The following is a 22,418-nucleotide window of genomic DNA, read 5'->3' as shown; positions in this document are numbered from 1 at the left end:
ATTTCAATTGTGAAAGGAGATAATTCTGATATTTTAGCATGTGAAACTGACAATTCAATGCTCTCATGGCTAGAGTGGAAGAAGTATACACTTTCTTTCCCCACCTATCCAAAGCCCTTGCCTCTTTATCAGTGGGAAAGAAGCTTTAACACCTTTAGGCCCTTGAGAAATAGTTTCTGGGTCCGCCCTAGGACTCTTAACCAAATACTTATGAGCTTGGGCACCCTATAATACCTATCAGGCTTAACAGGAGCAGGAGGCAAAGAGTCAGGGATCAGGGAAGCCTCTGCAAAACATCTTCCACCACATTCAACACAGGAGGAATAGCTAAGGGCCTATGCTGGGGTAAAACAAGAATTCCTAAGCCTTTTCCTGGAATCAGAGTAATCCTGGCCTTCCCATTTAAAGTGCTCCCTCATGGAATGCAGAGTCTCTGAACATGAGAAATCCTCAGGAGGAGAAGCTGTAGGAGTGGAATCATCCACATCAGCATCAGAACAAGTAGGATACTCGTGCAAGTCTTCCAAGAGAAGACTCTGAAGCCTCTGAACACTGTTCAAAACTATCAAACTCGGTTCCACCCTAGGCCTCTTATCAGGGGGCATAGAACCTCTAATCATAGTAATCAAATCTTCTGCCATTTTAAGCATATGTTTCTTAGGTACAGAACCGAAATGCTAGGAGAAGCCCCACTGAAGCTGAACTAGGCCTACCTCTCAAAGAAGTTTTGGCAACAGAAGGAGAGGCTCTAACTACCTTGGGAAGAGAGGGAAGAACAGTCACCTGAGAAGCCCCCTCAGCCTGGCCTACCTCCTGAGAAGGCACATCCTGTAACAGTAAAGTTTCTGCCTGGGACTCCATGGAAACTCCTGGCAAAACCTCTGGCTCCACTGAGCCTTCTAAAGAACCGGCGTCCGGGACCGGTTCATCAACCCTAGGCTTCGCTGTTTTGTCCTTGCGCTTCTATCCGGCGGCATTTTATAATTACAACGCTTCCCAAACACTAACCTGGCACAGTCTAACCTCCTCTTAATAGTGCGTTTGTTAAACCTAGCACAAGAGCGGCAACCAACAACGTGCTCAGGCCCTAAACAAGGTATACACAAGGTATGGTAATCCCTATGAGGTATCAGTTTCCCACAAGAAATACAGTTATTCACTTTTTCTGACATCCGGTAAAATACTGAGGCAAGAAAAACCAAAATGTTGCCAACTCTGTTTCGGTCTGAAACTCCGGTTTGAAATATTTCAGAACGCCAACCTGCACCGCAAAACTGCTTCTGCATCGGACCATGCGGCAAAAGACTGAGGATATGGCGTCGGTCATGCGCATTAGTACCCTGCAGTCTAATGCGCCCTGACCGGGTGTCGGACGCCGACTGGATGCGGACTATACCCAATAGTAAGGACTGCAGCAATGGGGAACGAAGAACATCAATGAAGCTAGAAATTCCAAGACCTGCGGAACTGGGGCCGTAAGAGGATCAATGCCTCGCTGCTGGGCCCAAAAGGCAAACCTTTTCCATTTGCTGGAATACAGCTTAACGGTGGACGGCTTGTGGGAAGAGGACAAAATGTACATCACGTCTGGAGAAAGAGTCATCTCCAACTAAGGATGGAAGTGGAGTAACCAAGCAGCCAGTCGCAACGACCGAAGGGACGGATGAGTGTGTCCCGACTGATGAGACAACAGGTCCGACACTGGGTCCAGAATCCAAGGGACTTGTACCGCATACTTCTGAAGGAATGGGAACCAAACCTGACAGAGCCAATGTGGGGCGACCAAAATCATGTGGCTCCCTACATGAAGAGCCTTCTGAATCACCCTCGGGAGAAGGGGGATCAGGGGGGCCAATTGTGGGCTAGCGTGTCCCTAGGAGACTGCCCCTGGGAGGGAGTCAGAGTGAAGAACTCTCTGCACTTCGCATTGTTGGGGCTGGCGAACAAGTCGCAACAAGGGAGACCCCATTTGGCGAAGATCTGCGCAGCCACTCTGCTGTTGAGGGACCACTCGTGGGGCAACAGGAGAGTCCTGCTGAGCCTGTCTGCAATCACATTGGCTTTCCCCAGCATGTGCGTGGCTACTAAGAAACGTCGAGTAGCTATGGCCCAGCGCCATACTCTCATGGCCTCTCTGCAAAGGGGGTAGGACCTGGTTCCGCCCTGCTTGTTTATGTGCCAAACTACCAACATGTTGTCAGATAGAATCACAATAGTACCTTGGGGGAGAGCCTGATGAAGCGCTTGCAAAACCAGAAGCACCGCTCTCATTTCCAGGATATTGATGTGAAGGTGCGCTTCGCAATCCTGCCAAGTGCCTTGGACAGACCGGTCCAGATAATGATCCCCCACCCTATCTGGGAGGCATCCGTGGTCACTGTGGCAACAGGGGGCTGAAGGGCGAAAGGACGCCCCCGGTCCAGGTTGGACCGACGCAGCCACCAACGGAGGTCCCGACGGCAACTGTCCGTAATCAGAACCAGGTGGTTCAGAGGAAGTTCTTGGTACGACCATTGAACCGATAATAGCCATTGCAGCACCCGCATGTGCAGCCTGGCTAACGGTACTAAGAGGATAGTAGCAGCCATCGTGCCCAATAACTGAAGAATCTGTCTGGCAGGAACTCGAGATTTGGGTAACAAATTTAGAATCTGTGATTGTAGAACCTGAATTCTTACTGATGGCAAAAATGCCTGCATCCTTTTTGTGTCTAACTCTCCGCCTATAAAGGTGATACGCTGAGATGGCCGCAGCACAGATTTTTCCCAATTGAAAGTGATTCCCAGCGAGAGACCCAAAGTTACTGTGGCCATCAGCGCTCGAATCAGTAGATGCTCGGAGGTGGCAGTGAGGAGCCAGTCGTCGAGATAGGGAAACGGAATCCTAGACTTCTCAGGTGAGCTGTCACCACTGCCAGACACTTGGTAAACACCCTGGGGGCTGTGGTGAGACCAAAGGGCAGTGCACGAAACTGGAAATGACTGGTTCCTAGGCAGAAGCGTAAATGACTCCTGGACCCTTGACGTATCAAAATGTGATAGTAAGCGTCCTTGAGGTCTATGGAGCACATCCAGACATCCTTCTCCAATAACGGGAGAATGGACTGAAGGGTGACCATCCAGAACTTGGACTTCTTCACAAAACGATTTAAATGAGCTTAGGTCCAATATGGGCCTTACGTCCCCCGTCTTTTTTGGCACCAAAAATAATCTTGAGTAAGTTCCTTATCCGATCTGGTCAGCGGGGACGGGCTGGATGACCCCTTTGCTTAGCAGCTTTGAAACTTCTACGGCTGCTAGATCCCGTTGACTGGGTGGCACGTCCGGGATTCTCCTTGTAGGAGGAGGGGGCTTGAAAAAGAGGATAAGGTAGGCTCCGGTTATAATGCGACGCACCCACTGATCCTTGGTTATAGATTCCCAAGCCTGTGGGTGTTTCGCAAAACGACCCCCGGCTGGCTCCGGCGAAGCACAGCCGGGCCACATCCTAGGGATGTTGAGGGTAGGAGGAACCACAAAAGGAATCACGGTCTCCAGAGTTACGGGGGCCTCTGCCACCTCTAGGGCGGCGTCTTCCTGAATCCCCCCCCCCCGCCTCTGGAGGGGGGATCACTCGGTGGAGTAGAGAAGAACTTTTGGGATTTTCTGAACCACATTTTCCCTCCTCTCTGGGCCTTGGGGTAAGGTCTAGAGGGAGCGGAAAAACGAGCCCCAACGGCAGTCGAGGTCTTGCCTTCCTGCTCGCACCGAGTGTGTCCTTCACTTTGGGTCCAAACAAAGACGACCCATCAAAGGGGGTGTCGGTGAAGGAAGACTTAAAGGCCTCCGCGAGTGGACACAAGCGTAACCAGGCTTGTCTCCTAAGAGCCACTCCTGTGCCCGCTGCTCTACTCGCCCCTTCGGCTGCATAGGAAATGAGCCTCATGGACGAGTTGACAATAGAAGATAGGGTAGTCATCTGGGCGCCTACGGTCTGGGCTAACGCCTCAGGAAGATTACCCGCAAGAGACTAACTCCTTGAGGATGTCCCTTTGGAGCCTTGTAAAATGACAGAGATAGTTCAGCGACCGCAGGGTAAAGGTTGCTGAAGAAAGGGTACGCTTACCGTACCTATCCATGCTCCTAGAATCCTTATTAGGAGGATGAATAGACGTTGAAGCCTCTGCCACGTCCTGCTGAGTGGCAGATGCCACCACCATAGCATCAACTGCAACACCCTTAGTGAGGAATTCCTTCTGGGGAGGGGCTGAAAGAAACTTATTAGGTCTGGCAGGCACCAGTTCCACTGTATCAGGATGTTCCCACACCCTCAGAGAGATTAGATCTAATAACTCGAAGGGTGGAGACACCCAGGAGGAGGAGGGCTGGGCCCCGAAGGCCTTGAGGAAGACCGACTCCTCAGCGGTAGGGGCTTTGGATTGCCAATCACCTCTCTGTCTCAAGATCTCAAGGATATCCGAGAAGGAGACGTCATCCGAGGACGATTTTGGGGACCCTTCCGCATCATCGAGGTCAGTATCTGAAGTGATGGACTCATCTTGGGAATAAACGTGCTTCCTCTTGCACAGATTCTTCCTTGGGGGTTCATCCGAAGCAGATTCAGAAGTACCCCCCGGAAGAAGGGAACCCTCTAAGGGGGTTATCCTCAGGCCCCGGGGCCCCACTGTCGTGGGAAAGAATGTCTCCAGAGGCACCAGTACCCAAAACTTTTGACGGTGAGGTAGAAACCTGCTTAACCGGCAATGTCATGGCCAGCGCACTCCTCATGGCCTCAAAAGCAGGACCTCCAGACTCTGCAGAGGGCACTTGCTGAGAGACCACGGTGGTACCGGGAATACCTGCGGCCGATGCTCCGAGGGGAAGACTGGGCATCGAAGAGGCGAGCTCCACAGTGTTGCCCTTGGCCCCCGCCGAGGAAGACCAGGTACCAAACCCTGACACCGAGGGCAGGGTAGGAAGGTCGGAGCAGAGAAACTCCGAGGGGGTCCCTGCTCCGACTGGACGATTCCGCTGCGTTCTACCAGCACTGACTCCAATGGCTCCAAGGGGGTCGGAGGAGGAATCAAATGCACGGAATGGGGAATCTGCTCCGAAGCCGAGTGGGCTGGAGCAGAGATCAGAACGGCCTCTGGATAGCCCTATCCAAATCAGACAACCTAGAGGATTTGGAGGAAATAGACTGGGGCCGAGAAGACTTCTGCCTCGGCTCCGATAAAACAGGGGATCGGCTCCGAAAGGGTTCCAACACTATCGGACCAGAGACCGGAACCGTTTGTAAGGGTGTCGGCACCGAAGGCGGCTCCGGGGCCGAGGGGGAAGAGTCTGAGCTGCACACCTCCAACTGCTCCGAGACCAAAGGAGCCAAAGTAGGTGATTGGCCTCTATGCACTAACCTGCGGCTCCGACACCAATGGAGCCGAGGAAAGAAGCACCGAGGCAGACCCTTCAGCCATCGGCTCCGAAGCCATTGGAGCTGAGGAAGAAGTCGTCGATCCATGTTTCTTAGATGTCGGGTTCGACGGACTGGTCGGAGCCAACGATCTATGCTTCTTGGGTGTCGGGCCTGATGGACTGGTCGGAGCAGACGATCTCTTTTTAGAAGCTGGAGATGAAGCCAACGCCTCCTCAAAAGAAGGCTTAATAAGACCTCTAAGTATCAGCTTGTTTTTTCTTTCCTGAAGGACCCTGGAAGAAAAAGCGTGACAAACACTACAAGTATCCTGTAGATGTTTAGGCCCTAAACAGTACACGCAGACAGCATGGCTATCTGTAATAGACATTTTATAATTACGTTTAGCACATTTTTTAAATCCTGATTTCTGCTCCTTAGACATACTGAACACAGTAGAAAAGGTAACATATAGCTAGAAAACACAGAAGTAAACTAATATATGGGCTAAAGCCAAACGGGCTTAGCCCGATACAACAGGTAAAACAAGAAACTATTTCAGTCACACAACAAGAAAAATAATCACACAATAAGGGCAAAGGCCCTCTAACTTAAACGGGCCTTGCCCAGTACATTAGAAGCTCGAAAAATATAAAATTCTAACTTTCACAAAAACTGACTACAAACGCTCACAAAGCTGTTAAAACAGCTGTTTAAAAGCTGACAGAAACCCTAGCCAAAAAGACCAAAAAGGTCAAGAAAATACACTTAGCTCCAGCCAAGTCGAGACCACATCCAGCTTGAAAAGCGGCAAACATCTGGGGAAGCAGGCATGGTGCATTCTGGGATAAGGGGAAGCCCAGCCAATGAGAGACTTCGTTCTAGTATATAGTGGCAGAGTCGGAGCAGACGGATCGGCTCCGAACCCATCAGTTATGAATGTAGGCGAGATAGGATCCCATTACATCAAAGGTTTCCAGTACAGTCCTTGACATGTGGCTAGAGGCCCTAATCCTGATAAATATACAAAATAAGGCATTTGTGGAAGGAAACTACTTCTCAGCAGCAATTTGTACATCTACAGTTATGATACGTTTACTTACACAACTGTATTACGTTCATAATATCGATCACTGTTGCAAATAGCCTTAGCAATATGGCTAGATTACCATAGTGTAGAGTGACTGGGAGGAGGGTGAAGAACCCCTGGGCCTGTTCTAGACCTGGAAAAGTTATCTAGTTTGTAGTGTGTTGTAAAAGTAATGCACAGAGGACAAGTTGCTCATTCTAGAACACTTAAACCAACCCTTTCCAAAATGCCACAGGAGGCGGCCCTAGCAGAATAAGCCCTGGGCCTGCCTGGGATTCCCTTGTTATGGTAAATATAATTAAAGGTGACAGCATGAGACAACACTAGAAGTCTGACACTGACTGCCTTTTCTTGCATTCACAATATCAGTGTTCCTGAAAGATTCTGTAGTGTCCAAATTGCAAAATGGTCTGTGGACATGAGGTACGGAGTATCCTGCCTCCCTCACTTTTTGGTTATGCAATGACAAGAGATTGCTAGTTTGGCTTAAACCCAAAAACACTTGACATGAAGGATTAGTTCAAGGAAACCCTATCTTTGTGGAAAATAAAACAAGCTTTACCCACCACCGCAATTTTCACTCTTCTTAAAGTCAGAGCAATTAGTAACACTGTTTTCCATTTTAAGAACCTCAAGTCAGCCCACCAAGCTAGTGTAAATGCAGCATCAGTTATTTCCAACACAAAATAAAGATACCACGGAGAAGCCAGCAGTTTTTCCAAGAGTATTTAAAGTCTCAAAAGCACTTTTACAAGAGACTGCACTGAAACAGGGGTATCCATGGGCAAACAAAATTAACCTTGGAGAAACAGGACAGGCCAGAAGATAGTAACTCAAACAATGTAGAACCAGTGAGACACTAGGCCTGAAACAAGTGATGGTTCTTGTCTTGGCAGCTACTAGAAAAATCCTTTCCCATTTTTCCAATACAAGATTTTCTAGTAGCAGATTTTCTTGCCTCCTTTAACACCTGCTGCGCGTTATCAAAACAGATGCCTAAAAAGGTACTGACTTTACAATCCAGGCAGATAGTTGCCAGTTTTTGAAGTCTGGATGTAGCAAGCACTTACCTAGGCTGTGAAGAAGCATGGGGTAATTGCCCTTGAACATTCCAAATAGATGTGAAAAAAGTACTGTTGCACAAGTAAACTTAGAACAGAAATGGTTACTGCTGTAGTAACAGCTATATGGGAATATATCCTGCTAAGGATGTTAATAGTTGGCCAGCTTCAGGGTGCCTTTCACAAGTGCAAACTATCAGGCAAATCAAGTTGATGACTAAAAGACAAATCTGGGAATCTAATCCTTCAGTGCTTTCATGCTAGCAAACATGGAGACAGAGCCCTGAAAGGGCAGTATTAGGAGCAAACAACCCAAAACCAGTGTGTACACACTGGCACAGAACATGCACCAAAAAGCAAGAATGGTTAGAGTGAAGGAGGGAGCTGCTACTGCAGCAGTGATTATTCAGACATCCACTGTTATGGTGAAGTCTACTTACACAACTACATTTGGGAGTTAGGAGACAATGGTCCTAGCAAAGCCTGAACTAGAGAACAAATCAAGCTAATAGTGCTTGGTAAAACTATCCAAAGACGACCAAGTAGCAGCTTCTTGAATACTTGAATCCAACTCCTTCCAAAAAGGTCACAGAGGATGCCAAGGCCCTGCCACAGTGGGCCCTAACCCTGCCTAGAAAAGTTTTAAGGTGAGTAACAAACGGTAATATCCTTGCACAACTACTTGTAAACAGTCTGCTTAGACAAAGGTCCTCAGTCCTTGTCTTGAAAAATGAACTGATCTGACAAGTAAATATTCCAGTTTAGGACAGTACAAGAGTTGTCCGTGGATATGCAAGGTATGGAGTATCCTTTCTCCTCATTTTAGGTCCAGGAATGAAAAAACAGTTTGGCTTAAAAGTACACTTGGATACCACTTTAGGCATAAAATGATTTCAGCCTTGCCCCTGTGGAAAATGACATGGGGTTGATTCACCATAGATCTTGTGACTTAGAATGGTTTTTGCTAAGGACAGTGCAAATCAGTAAAACTGCATTCCATGGCAAGAACCTCAAGTCAGCCACATCAGCGGTTCAAATGCAGGAACTAGCTTCTCTAAACATGAAATTAAGTTAAAAGTGGGACACCATTTTACCTGCAGATGCAAACCCCCTTTCAAAAATATTTTGACATGCGACTGCACTAAAAGGAGGGTCATCCATGAGCACACATGCTGAAATGGAAGATAAACCTTGACAGAGGAATAAGAAAGGCCATGGGATAACTCACAAATACTGAAAAAACAGAGAAGTAGCCCTAAACAGAGGATGGTTATGCTGTTTGCACCAAACAGATCTTTTCATTGCTAACATGATTTTCTAGAAGCTAGTTGTTCTGCCTCCATTTGTATCCACTGCACACCTTCAGTAAATAGGTGCCTAAAAGAAATTAAGGTGTTAGCTTCTGCAAGTAGATCCAAGTCCATTAGGATGCTTAAGGTAATCATCCCTTACTTCCAAAAGAAGAGACAACCACAGCCACACGGGCCAGAAGAGATTCACCACAATGATCTTGGGGGATTCCTTCTGAATCTTTTGAAGAACCCTGGATATTCGTGAAAAAGGTGGAAAAGCATCCAAGAACATTCCTATCAAAGGAAAGAAAAAGGCATCCTTCTTCCAGGTATTCTTGCATGGAGCCCTAGAACAGAATCTTGCCAGTTCATTGTTCATAGGAAACAGACCTACGTAATAAAACTTAGCCACAGATCAAATCTTGGAAGACCCCCCCCCCCCCCATCTATTACACAATTTTGCTCTGATGGAATGTATGGTGCCTTAGACCAAGACAGTGCTCTGAAGCTTGATCCCAAGTTAACCTGGCTAGTCTGCAAAAGGGGGAATGACTGGCTTCTTCCCACTTGCTGATGAACCACTACATGACTGTGGTATGGTCTGTAACAACCTGAAGTTGTTCCAGGGACTAAGGATGACTCAGACTGACTGAGTCACCAAGTGATTTGTCTGACAAACCCCTGCACTGGGATTTGAAAAGACAGGGTGCTGGTACTGGGACAGGGACCATAGGTACTTCAGATACCACTGTTTCTCATGTGTACTCCTGCTAGGGGTATCATGGACAATCTCAGAACCATGAGACCCAAAATCCTGAAGTATTCCCTCAAAGTGAGGTTTGAGTGAAAAACCTTAGAAATAAATTTGTTTTTCCTTTGGAAGAAAAGTTCTCCAAACTGAAGTGCCTAGTTGACATACCAGGAACGCAATCCAATATGGAATCAAGGCAGGCTTTTCAATGTTCTCGTTGAATCCCAGCTTGAATGAGAACTCTTACCAGAGAGATATTCCAGACACTTAAGACTACAAAAGTTGAGAAAGTTGTACAAGATGGAAAAATGTGGATACTCTGTGGTCTGTAATGAGCTATAATTAGAGCTAGAAACTGAACACTCCTGGTGCAGTGGATTGTCCAAAATAGAGATATGATAAAGACATGCATAACCTTAAGTCATCTGGATGAATATTGAAGTGATGAGCATCTTTTAAGCCTAATGTTACCAGGAAACTTTAAAGAGGAAGAGGCAACAGGTTGTGAAGTGACATTTTGAGTTTAGGCACTATCACAAATAGGTTTAACAAAGATCCAGAACTGGTCTCCAAGAATCTTCTCTCTCTCTGGCATAATGAGCATCCTTGAACAATCCTTCCATCAGGAGGAACTGGTTTTATCACTCAGACAGCATGTAATAAACTGATGGAAACTACTATGACACCATCCCCACAAATTGCCTCACTGTCATCTGCAACCTTGATGTCTGAAATTATTGCCACAGAAAAAAGGTTCAGGTTTCATGGAAGAAAAAAAAAGGGGCTAAAATAGGAGGTCTATTGAACAATCAGACTTACTGGACTGTCCTTGGTTTGGGGGGGGGGGGGTCAAGGTTTGTTTGGACCACCCCTTGATATTTCTTAAACATGTTTACCTGGACCTTGTCTAGACTGTTTAATCTGCTTTTAGCAGAAATTGGATGAGTATTTAGGAAAAGGAGGGCTGAAAAATTGTGCGATTGGCTGATCAGCTTAACAGTTTCACACCATTACCTATGCAGAAGGGCTAAAAACACACTATCCAAAGAGAAAATTTAAAATATCATTTTAACATTAACTCAGGTTCTGAGAATGCAGCCATGCAAACCTCAAAACCGTTTCAGTGACCACAGCTCTAGCAAGATTAGATACACACTGTAAACAATGAATAGTTAATCAGTGCACTAAAAGAAATTAAATTTAAAAGCAGAGTTTACCTGAGGGAAAAACTGCAGGTAAAACATTCATACTTTTCACAGTCAGAACAAACCTTAACATAAGGGTCTGACAACTCAAAAGTTAAAGGTTGCAGAAGTATCCCCATCATTATCAGTTAAAGCACAAAGACTGGAATTAAGTGGGATCAACTAAAGCTACAGGTGCTAGCTCTGGTTTGGGAATAGTGTATGAAGGACTTGAGATGGGGGAACTTTACACACACACCTAGACATGCCATCTTCCTTTTTAGTAGAAACTGAGTGGCTATCAAGAAAACTGCAGGCAATAGTAGGAGGAAGGGGGTAGGTTCTAAAATTCACTGTGAAATACCTCACTGTGTTCTGATGGACTGAGAAACCTCAGTGTTCTCCTAATGAAAAACACTGGCACATTCTAGCAATAGGTTCAAAGAGCACCCACCCCCCGGACTGAGCTCTCAAGTCTAAATCAGAAATCAGAGGAGAAAAACCTGAATCTCTTCCTTCATCTTCCTGTTCGGATTCAAAATCTTCAATCTCTTGGTAAAAGATGAATCCCTCTTTTACCAGAAACTACTTTACAAGAATCGACAGCTTGAATTAAACCCTGAGCCAGACCCAGTAAACCACTCCTGTCCAAGAAAATTTGAGTATATACACACTGATTAGTTTTTGGTTACTTTTGACAGGAAAACAGGTGCCAACCTTATTAATAGTAGCAGAAGCTTCCCCAGAGATGGGCACAGCACTGACAATAGGGAAGCTTTCCTTGTTCCCTGGCCCAGGACTAAACAGTAGATCTCTGTCTTGCCCAGAGGGGACCACATCAGCCTCAGATGTGGCCAACCCCAGTCCATAGTGACTGTAGGATCTGGGGTAAAATGACAAATTGTCTGAAGTACAGCAAAACAGCCACAGCATTTGTGACGGCAAAATTGTTTGCTTAACTTTTCCTTTTTTTGACTGGAAGGAAGACTGACCATGGGACCAGTTGTTCCATGGTCAAGCAAAACAGTGCCTTTTCATGGGAAGACAAGCACGCAGCAAATGCCAGTAAAAACTATAAATCTTTTAAAGACCCTGCACTTTCCCAGACACTACCCAAAAAGCAAAGGATGGCCTATCCTCTCCCCATGGGAGCACCCCCTTCCCTCTCAGCAATTCCTTTAAGCACATAACGTTCTCCCATGGGGAAATTGTTGGGGAGGTGGCACAACGGTTAGTGTTTACTTCAGTCATAAGGTACAGGGTTTCTCTCCCTTGGGACATCAGCTAGGCATAAAAATAGCCAAAAGGGCCTAGTACGTTTGTCTATGAACAACCAAAAGTTATAAGTCTGTTGTAACAGACTGCTGGAGCTGGAAATAAAACTGCAGACTTGCATAAAACTGCAGACTTGCATCTTGAGAAATCTAAAGTCGCTATCAGAAAAATCTCCCTTTTTTACAAATCTAGGGAACGTTTATGCTAGAACCATAGATACTTCACATGAGAAAAATTCAGTAGTACCTGAAGTCTTTCAAAGAGGTATCAGAAGTACCATAGATGCTACGAGACAGAGAAACCTGAGAATTCCCCTTACAGAAACAGTAGTCTGAGTGGAAAAACTCAGAGATGGATCCAAATACGGACTTTTGCTGCAAAAGAAAAACTCTATAAATTGAGGTGTCCAGGGGACACTCTAGAAAAACCGAGTAGTTAGACAAGCCTTCTGTAAGCTCTCCTGGAACTCCACACTGTGTGTAACAGGTCTCTTACCCAACTGAGGGATTCCTGACGCTGAAAGACACGATAAAGATAAAGCTGTCCAAATATGGAAAAATGTGAATCCCTTGCAGTCTACAGTAGACTAGCACAGGATCAAGATACTTAAACAGCCTTGAATAGTAGACCGTACCGCAAAGAAATGTTTTCCAGGGAAGGAAAAAAAAAAAAAAAAAAAGGCCCTACGCACACTCTTAAGGGGCAGAAATTTGTGGAGGGGGGGCATTTTCGGCTTTGGTATTATCACAGAATCAGACAGGAAAGACTCAGAACTGCTCTCCAAGAACCTTGTTCCTTTGGCACTGTGAACATCTTTGAATAAAACTTCCCTTATCTGAGAAGGGACAGCTATTACCCTCTCAGCAAGCATTCAATGAATGACAGGAGGGAGAGTCTGGTCCAGACTTTCTGGAAGGATTAAAAGGGCCTCCAGGGTGGGAGAGGGTTTGGAAAGGCTTCACACAGTCATTCAAACTGACTCTTGTTCTACACAGGTCAGTATTTCTTTTAGGAATCTCCTTGCCTCTGCCTTTTTAAAACATTTGCTTACCAGCAGCTTGTTGAAACTGTTTATTTTGCCTTTTCAAAGGTGGTGGTTGATGGAGCATTAAATCCCTTGGAAAACAGAGAAAGATGGCTAAAATCTGAGAGATCCCTAAAAAGTAGCTCAACTCTCATCACACTTAAGGATCTATACAAGGGAGAATTCAATTTTATACATCTGGGAGATTTTGATAAAGCAACCTTCTCATAACAGTTCCAGAGTGGCAGCACCATAAATGGCAGCAGCAAAATCATATCCACACTTCAAACCGGTAGTCACCTGAAACAGAAGTAACTAACCTGCACCAAACAGATGTCAAAAATATTCACTCTCAAAGTGAGGAAAGTATAAAACTTATGACCTGAACAGTTAAGAATTCTAAAACAGAGTTACAGAACAATAAACTTTTCCCCAAATCCATCAAAAGCCCTCCAATCCTTGCTGGAAGACAGAAACTCATCAGCAGAAGGATTTACTTAAACAGTAGCTACTGGCTCAGACCTGGGGTGGGTGTAACAGAGAAACTTTATACAATCCATCTGCTTTTTGGGGGGGGGGGGGGGGCAGGCTATGAGAAATTGCAGGCTAGTGCTGGAAGTTACGGTAACAAGTCATAATTTTTGGGAAAAAAAAAAAAACAAACAAACAGTTTCACAGAATTAATTCAAAGGCTAGGCCAAAGCCACTCTTTCCAGAATCGGGATAAGAAACTTGGGGAGACTAAAGATAGATAATCTACACTTTATCATGGCTGTTCAATTTACCTCTTCATAAATTGAAGACCGCTTAAATCAGAAGACAGCCACACTTCAAGGGTCAGGAGCCCGAACTAAACCATGAGCAAAACCCAATCACTCCCAATTCCAAAATAACTGAGACTGAAGATATAGGCCTAGGTTTTATTTCTTTTTTACAAGGATTTCTGGAAAGAGACCTACTTTTGCTAGTAACAACCTACCTAGGGATAGACAGATTTTGGGCTAGTCAGAATGGCATTCTCTACCCTTCTCCCACGACTGAGTGCGTCTCCCCTATATGCTAGGTGTCTAACCCCTGGTTCAGGGTGACTGTATGGATGCCAAAGGGAGCCAGGAAAAAAAAATGGCAGAGGCATTTTAGCAGCCTGCTGTAGTTGTAAAGGCTGTTAAAGAACATCTTCATTTTGTCTCTAGAAAAAGGAATTGGTAGGCTGTTCCATGGAATATGCCCAATTCCCAAGCAAGCATGGCAGCAGTAGTCAGTAAAACAGAAACGTTGTAATTTTCTACACTTTAAAAACACTTACCTCAGCTACCAAAAGTAAACCTAACTACTCTGTGCTTTAACTATGTTTTAACACAGAAGTAAAAAGTGGTGTTCCCCACTTAAGTCGCTTGCCAAGTCATTAAACACACTTTTCTAGATTAAAGTTTTATGGAGAAAGTACAATCTCTCAAACAAAAAATAAAGAGAAGCATTTTTTTCTTTAATCAAGAAAGATATCTGCCCAGTACTGGTACAGCGTTAGCTGAATGATCCTCATAAGCCCGCAGGAAGAGCTCTCTTTAGTGGCAGGAAAGTTCTGACAGGCTTGACACCTAAAATGTGACTTAGCTTAACTCGAGCGGACTTACTTTTGAACACATAAAAGGTGCCTGAAAGCTATCCAGCTGTTATATCCTTGGCAGGATACAACTTGTACAGCCAAGGCTACTGCACAGTGATCTTCTGAAGCACATTCGCCCTCCAGTCCCTGCTCTTCTGACTGAACATTAGTGTCATTAAGACAGCAAAACTTTACCGGGACATATCTAAATGGGTAAAAAAACAAGCCAACCCCCTAGCAAGTTCAAGCAAATAATCTCTGCTTTGGTCTGTGGGCAAACTATTCCCCCCCCCCCCCATTTTCCTGGGGGACTCCTTGGATAAAAGACCAAGGCTGAGGTTCTCTATCTGAACTATGCAGTTAGATCTTCACCCATCCCTTCTTCAGAGACCATTGAGGGAGTGTCTCCCTTGCCCACACAGGACATCTCAAAAGTCGTGCATGTATTCAACACCTAGTCCTCCGTGGCTGTTATGTACTATACCAGGACCACCACAGAAACTGGTCCAAGGAACCAAAGTCCAGCCACAGCAAAGTCGCTCATTGATGGCAGAGGAGGAACCAAGCTCACACCAAAAGATTTCATGGTAACCTTCCTACAGACGGACGAAAGAACTGAGACCAATAAAGTACAGTTGTATACACTTACCATAAAAGTAGATGTTAAAGTGTCTTCACTGTTGCAGTCATCACTGTAGGGTTCTTCCTGCCTGCAGGCAGCCCTCGGTCAACCAGAATCCCAAAGTCTGGGTCCGGCGTCGGCTGTTAGTCATGCTCCCTGACGTCAGAGCGCCAGGAGTACAAAGCTGCCAGCCGACGCCATGTTCTCCAGTTTTTCTTGCCCCAGATGTCAGGTGCCCAAAAGTGAAGGCTAATAGTAAAACAAAAATGTAACATACAACAAACCCCATACCCTGTAGCAAATACACCTCAGAAGGGTGAAGTAGGAAACCACAGTAATAAAAGTATAAGGGGGGACAGGAGGGTGGGTAACCCAGACTGCAACAGTGAAGACTCGAACATCTACATTTATGGTAAGTGTACACAACTGTACTATGTTCATCGTGTTTCACTGTTGCAGTCATCACTGTAGGGTTGAATCCCAAAGCTGAGATAAAGGGTGGTGGTTATAGAGTAGAAGGGGTGGCTAGAAAGCCCTGCAAGACTGCAGAAGCAAAGCCTGCCCTAGACATAGAGTAAAGAGGGAGATTATAGTGCTTAGAGAAAGTATGCACTGAACTCCAAGTTGCAGCCTCCAAAATATCTTTGGTAGGTAATCCCCTGAGAAAGGCAGCTGAAGTAGCAGCAGCTCTGGTAGAGTGAGTCCTAATTTTTCCTGGGATTTGTTTTCCATGATGAGAGTAACAAAATCTGATTCCATGAGCAATCCATTTAGAAATGGTCTGTTTTGAAATAGCTTTGCCTTGGGAATTTGTTGCATAAGAAACAAACAGTTGCTCTGTTTTCCTGATATCCTTGGTTCTGTCCAGGTAAAAACGAAGTTGCCTGTGTACATCCAAGGAATGCAAGATCCTTTCCCCCTTATTTTGTGGATTAGTGAAAAAAGTTGGCAGGTGAATAGTTTGATTTAAAGCCACTTTGGAAAGCACTTTAAGGACTAATCCTACTTTCATGCCTAAAGGACACCCTATCTTGATGAAAAATAATATAAGGTTCCACAGCCATGAGTGCTTGTAACTCCAAGACTCTCCTGGCTGAAGTCAAAGCCAGTAGGATAGCCATCTTCCATGATAAATACTTAATATCAGATGTGGCAGCAGGCTCAAAAGGAGGCAGAGTGAGTTTTTCCAGAACATAGTTGAGGTCCCAGGCAGGTATGGGTGGTGTCCTAGGGGGCCTTAAATTCTTTGCTCCTCAGATATCGTTTCAGAAGTAGATGCGAAAAGATTGGAGGATCTGTATTGTAATGTGCAGAGATAGCAGAGGCATGTATTTTTATGGAGGAGAAGGATAAACCCTTATGTAACATGTCTGTCAGGTAATGTAAAATCAATGGGATACTAGGAATGAGAGGATCCGAATCCTGAGCATGCATCCAGGTGCAAAATCTCATTTACATGCATAAGATTTTCTAGTGCTAGGCAGTTTGGCTTCTAAGATGACATCCATGACCTGTTTGGGAAAGGTAGGATTAATCATAGACCCTGAATACTCCAGGCTACAAGTTTTGATATGAGAGTGCAGAACCTGACCCTGGTGTTGGGACAAAAGATTTGGAATCTTAGGTAGAATCCAAGGAGGCTCCTGGGATAGTCAGTGTTGAGTACCAAAATTGTCGAGGCCAATTTGGGGCCAGTAAAATCATCTTGGGTTTGTCCTGTTTTATCTTTAATAAGAGAAGAGGTAGAGGAGGAAAAGCATACCCAGAGAGGTTCCTCCAACTGAATGAGAGAGCATCCACTTTCCATGCTAGTTTATGAAATGTCCTTGTGCAAAAAATCTAACTGGTGGTTGAGGGGGGATGCAAATAGATCTATGTCCGGGCAGCCCCAGGCTTCTGTAATCATCTTGAATATTTGGGAGTCTAGCATCCACTTGTGTGGGTCTGACAGGTTCCGGCTCAGGCTGTCTGCCAGACTATTTGGTTTCCCTGGCAGGAACAGAGCTTGTAGATCCACTTTGCAAGCTAGAGCTGTGTTCCATAGAGTCATGCCTAGTCTGCAAAGGGGGTAGGAGTGTGAACCCCCTTGCTTGTTTATGTACCACGTAACTGTGGTGTTGTCTGTCCATATCAGTAGTTGTCCTGGCTGTAGAAGATCCCTGAAAGCCAAGAGGGCATTCTGTACAGCTAACATCTCTTTTAAATTGATATGTAGGTGCTTCTGATCCTCTGTCCAAAAACCTTGCAGGCCTTTCCCATGCAAGTGGGCTCCCCATGCGTAATCCGAGGCGTCAGTCGTTAACACTTGGTTGGCTGGAGACAGACTGAAGGCTTTCCCTTTGTTGTGAAGACATGCCATGGTCCACCAACGGAATTCCTTTTGTAGGCAAGGCAAGACAGCAGCCTGTGTCTCTAGACTGTGGCAATGCTTGGACCACACACTTTTTAGGTACCATTGTATTTTTCTCGTATGTAGTCTCGCATATGGTATGAGAAGGATGCAGGAGGCCATAACTCAAAGCCTGCAGGAATTTCCTTGCAGTTAGCAGAGGCATTAATGCCAAGCTTTTGAAAGTTGAAGCCAGCTGTAGTTTTTCGGATGTCAGGAATGCCATCTGGGTTGTTGTGTTTAGAAGAGCACCCAGAAAAGTTATCCGTTGTGTGGGTGTCAAATTTGACTATGTTCACAGTGAATCCCAGGTACTTGAGCAGATTTTGAACAAATTCCAGGTGCTGGAGTAAGACATCCTTGCTGTCTGCTTGAATAAGGCAGTCGTACAGATAAGGGTACATTTGAATTCCCTTGAGTCTGCAAAAAGCTACTAATGGTGCCAGGCACTTGAAGACCCAGGGTGCAGTAGACAAGCCAAAGGGCAGCGCAGAGAATTGGTAATGTTTCATGCCGGACTTGAACCTGAGGTATTTTCTGCACTCCTGTCCGATTGGATTACATTGGCAGGAGCTGCTGCAGAGTAAGCATCTTGAACTTTGGTATCTCCAGGAAAGTATTTAAGACTGACAAATCCAGGATGGGTCTCCATGAATTTTGTTTTCTGGGAACTAGAAAGAGCCTCAAGTAAAAGCCTTGCCCAGTCTCCGATTGTGGAACCAGTTCTATGGCCCTCATAGCCATGAGGGATCCCACCTGGTTTAATGCCTCTGCCCATTGGTGTTTTGGTAGGTCTGGCCATCCATTTGGTCTTGGCAAGGTATGAAAGGGGAATTTGTAACCTCTTGAAACTACATCCAGAACCCACTTGTCTGTCTTGGGTTATGCAAGTCCAATTTTGTTGAAAAAAAAAAAAAAAAGTTTTCCTCCTAGAGGGGCTTTCAGGAGGGAGGTTCCTGGAGCCATGCAGGGGAGTCATTGAGCCTGTTTTCTACAAGATTGAGGTCTGTCCTCTCCACCCCTGGGGGTGGAAGCACTCCACTGTCTAGGTCTGTAAGACGTCTGTGCTTGGTCCCTCCCTCTGGAGTGCCTGTATCTACCCCTCTGAGGCCTGTCCGAGCTGGGAAAGGACCAATTTTTAGTTGGCCAATTTCTGCTAAATCTTGGGGGCTGAACTTGTAAGAAATCCTTAACAGTTTGCATGGATTTTGCCTTATCCTCCATTTTCTTTATCACCTCTTCAGCCTTGGACCCAAACAAAACATTATGCTGAACAGGAGCATCCAGTAACTTTGCTTTCACTTGATCAGGTAAGTTTTGTTCCTTTAACCAAGCATGCCTTCTAGTGACTGTGTCAGTGGCAGCCACCCTGCATGAAGCCTCCAAGGCATCAAAACCACAGTGTAAGCCATGCTTCCCCACTTGCTCAGTAGCATGCATCAAATCTGCACATGCAGAAATGGTACCTAGCTTTTGTTTCATAACAGACAGCAGAAATTGCTGTTATTTTAGCATATGAAATTGACAATTTAAAGCCCTAATGGATAAAGTAGCAGAAGTGTACACTTTTTTGCCCCATCTCTCCAAAGCTCTAAAATCCTTATCTGACGGAATACGGTTTTTAGCAGAGGCGGCCTTAACACTCTAAGGACCCTGAGAAATGGTTTCTGGATCAGCAGCAGGATTTCTGTGGGAGTCAGGGACCCTGTAATATCTGTCAGGCTTAGCAGGGGCTGGAGGAAAGGAGTCAGGAGTTAAATTAGCCTCAGAAAAGACATCATCCAGAATATCCAAAATAGGAGGAACAGCCAGGGGTCTGTGTTGGGGAAGAAGGAAATCCCCAAGCCTTCTCTTGGATTCAGCGTACTCCTGTCCTTCCCAGTGAAAATGTTCCCTTAGGTCATGTAAAAAATCCTCAGGGGGAGAAGCTGATGGAATGGATTCCTCAGCATCAGAATCCTCATAAGGAGGGAAAGTATATTCCTGTTCAGAAGAAGACACTGAAGAAATAGATGACTGATCAGAGGATTCATAATCCAATTCTTGCCTTGGCCTTTTGTCTGGAGGGGGATGTGAACCCCTAATCATGGTTAGTAAGTCCTCTGCCATTTTAAGCATCTGTTTCTGAGATTTGTGTCCCGGATCAGAAGTGGCCTGGGCTGGAGTCTTTGCCTTTGTCTCTGCCTTTATCAGAAGCTGTGTAGGCCTGAAAACCCCCTCGGAAGCCTGTACCTGCACAGCGGCTCTGGACCCATCCGAGGGAGCATTGTCTGTAGGTCCTGCAGCTGGAGTACTCAAAGGCCTAGTGGACTCCTCGTGGGAGTCCATTTCAGCAATCTGTTCCGAAATGGCCGACAGGGGCTGCGAAAGCACCTCACTGGACTATGGCCGAACCTGTAGCTGGCTCTGCTTGTAAACAGTCGTCTGATTTGGACCTCGGAGGCCTGTTCCTATCCTTGCGTCGTTTGTGAATTCCATTAGTCGGAAGAGTGTCCGACATATTGTAATTAAATCGCCTGCCCAAAGTAGTGAAAAGCAAAATCGTACCTCCGCTTAATAGTACGTTGGTTAAATCTAGCACAAAACAGACAACTAGCTACGTCGTGGTCAGGGCCTAAACAAGGAATACAGTAAGAGTGGAAATCCTTGAAGTATTTCCCTCCCACAAGAAATACAATTATTAACTTTTTCTGTCATCGGACTGGAGCAAGAAAAAAAAAAGTTTCCACAACGGGGTACTTAGCTTTGAGAAGAAGAAGAAAGTCTTCGGAATGAAGCACGAAAAAATATCAGGAGTCAGCCGACTGGCACTTGCGAACTGCTTCCACCGCATGGCAAGAAAGACTGGAGAACATGGTGTAGGCTGGCAGCTTTGTACTCCTGGCGCTCTGACGTCAGGGAGCACCCAGACTTTGGGATTCTGGCCGACCGAGGGCTGCCTGCCGGCAGGAAGAACCCTACAGTGATGACTGCAACAGTGAAACACGATGAACATCTGCACTGTGGTTACAGTATGAAGCCTCACAGATGGAAAGCAAAGCATGAGAGAGCCTAATCTTACTTGAAATAAATTCAATGTAATAAAACACAGTCTCAGAGATGCACCAAGTCCAGTCCCTAACACAACAGTAAAACCACTGTAAATACAATTTAAAAAATACAAGCATCCCAGAGAAATTTTTTTCTACAGAAAGATACAAATTTTCCTCAAATTAAAACAGTGGAATCTTTCCTCAGCAGGGGATCAGCCCAGTCATGAAACAATCATTAGCTGGCCACCAGCATCACAAAGCTCACAGAAGAAAAACACTTTGGTCATACACGACAGGATACAACCATGATCGATCACTGCTGAAACATACGCTAAAATAAAATATCTAACCTGGAAACGTCTTGCTTTCTTGATTTTTTAAGCAGAGGCGTATAAATTTGTTACTGCTTATGAAGAAAATGCAACACAAACTTACTCTGCTCAAGGCTACTGCTAGAGTACAACCCCCCCCAAAACTACACATTTACTGGGGGGGGGGGGGGGGTCACAACTGAACTCCTACGGTCCTATAAGCAAGCCATCACATTTTGCTTTCCATGCCTTAACTTGACAAAAATCTCGCAGAACTGAAGCTATTTTGAAACCAAATTCCCAAAATTAAAACTTTTGAAAATAGACAGCTATATTACAAATACTATTTATACACTGAATGTGATTAGTTTCAACGAGAGTTAGAGATACCTGATCTGAACTGAATTTTGAGGGGTCTTCCAAAAAGTTTGATTCCATTGAGTAGATTCATTCCATAAGGAACTGATTCTTCATGTTTAAAATTGACAAATGCAAACTGCTTAGGTTTGCCATCTTTATCCTTAGGAATTTTAACTTTTAATAGTGGACCTGCCTGTAAATCAGAGAGTAAACAATTATGTTAACATGTTACATCTGCTGTTCTTTCAAGATACAAATTTTACATTTCTTAAACACTGCTTATAATATACTCATTTTTTTTAACAAATGGATAGTTACAGGGTAAACAGCCAGTAAAATTCCCCTTAATGTTAGTGTCCACAGCTGCAGACTCATTTCGTTGAAGGAAATTAATCCAGACTGGTCTCACCTTAGGCACATATGTTCTGTACATTAGCATGCACCTAACCCCCACACCTTCAAGATGCAATCCTCTAACATTATGCTCTTAAAGTGACCACTTCACATCAGTAGTGCCGATTTGTAATTAACATGCTTTACTTGCTCCCTTTATGAAAACTAGATCTCTACCTAAAGCTGAAATATCAACCATCTGGTAGTTCAATATTGTGTTTGTTAAATAATTTAAAGTGAACACAACAAATGCTGTTAAGTTTGACAAGATAACTTTCCTTATGGAGCATTACACAGCTGTTTACCCCCCCCCCTTTTTTTTTTTTTTAAATGTCTTAAAATTACGATACGCAGTACACTATAGCACTGTTGATTGTGCTACAGATTTATCAAGCACACAACCTTCACTACCAACTGCTCCAGAAAAGCAAGCTGCACAAACCCATAACAGTGGATGCTAAGAGTTGCAGTCTATGGATGCACCTTGCCAAGTATACAATAAGTGGACAGCTTCCAAAGGCTTTCACCTTCAGTCCCACAATGCCACACTGGCTGCCTAAACACCACATCCCTTTTGGATGGAACTAAGCAGCCAGAGTGAATAAAACCTTTCAGGACTTTCCTGCTTCTAAACAATTTT

General features: G+C 45.0%; 1 protein-coding gene across 1 annotated transcript in view; it reads right to left on the bottom strand.

Moving 5' to 3' along the window:
• RBM7 (RNA binding motif protein 7) overlaps positions 1-21,580 on the bottom strand; it is a 383,615-nt gene extending 362,035 nt beyond the window's left edge. The window contains exon 1 of the mRNA XM_044080975.1: positions 21,416-21,580. Coding sequence (XP_043936910.1) covers positions 21,416-21,476 — 61 coding nt within the window. The 5' untranslated portion in view covers positions 21,477-21,580. The remainder of the gene's footprint in view (positions 1-21,415) is intronic.
• Positions 21,581-22,418: the final 838 nt, after the last annotated feature.

The sequence above is a fragment of the Protopterus annectens genome, chromosome 8.part0 (genome assembly GCF_019279795.1).
Source record: "Protopterus annectens isolate FY-2018-M chromosome 8.part0, PAN1.0, whole genome shotgun sequence".
In the NCBI taxonomy this organism is placed as follows: Eukaryota; Metazoa; Chordata; order Ceratodontiformes; family Protopteridae; genus Protopterus; species Protopterus annectens.
Note: the sequence above shows the minus strand (reverse complement) of the source record. Positions and strands in the feature narration are given on the sequence as shown.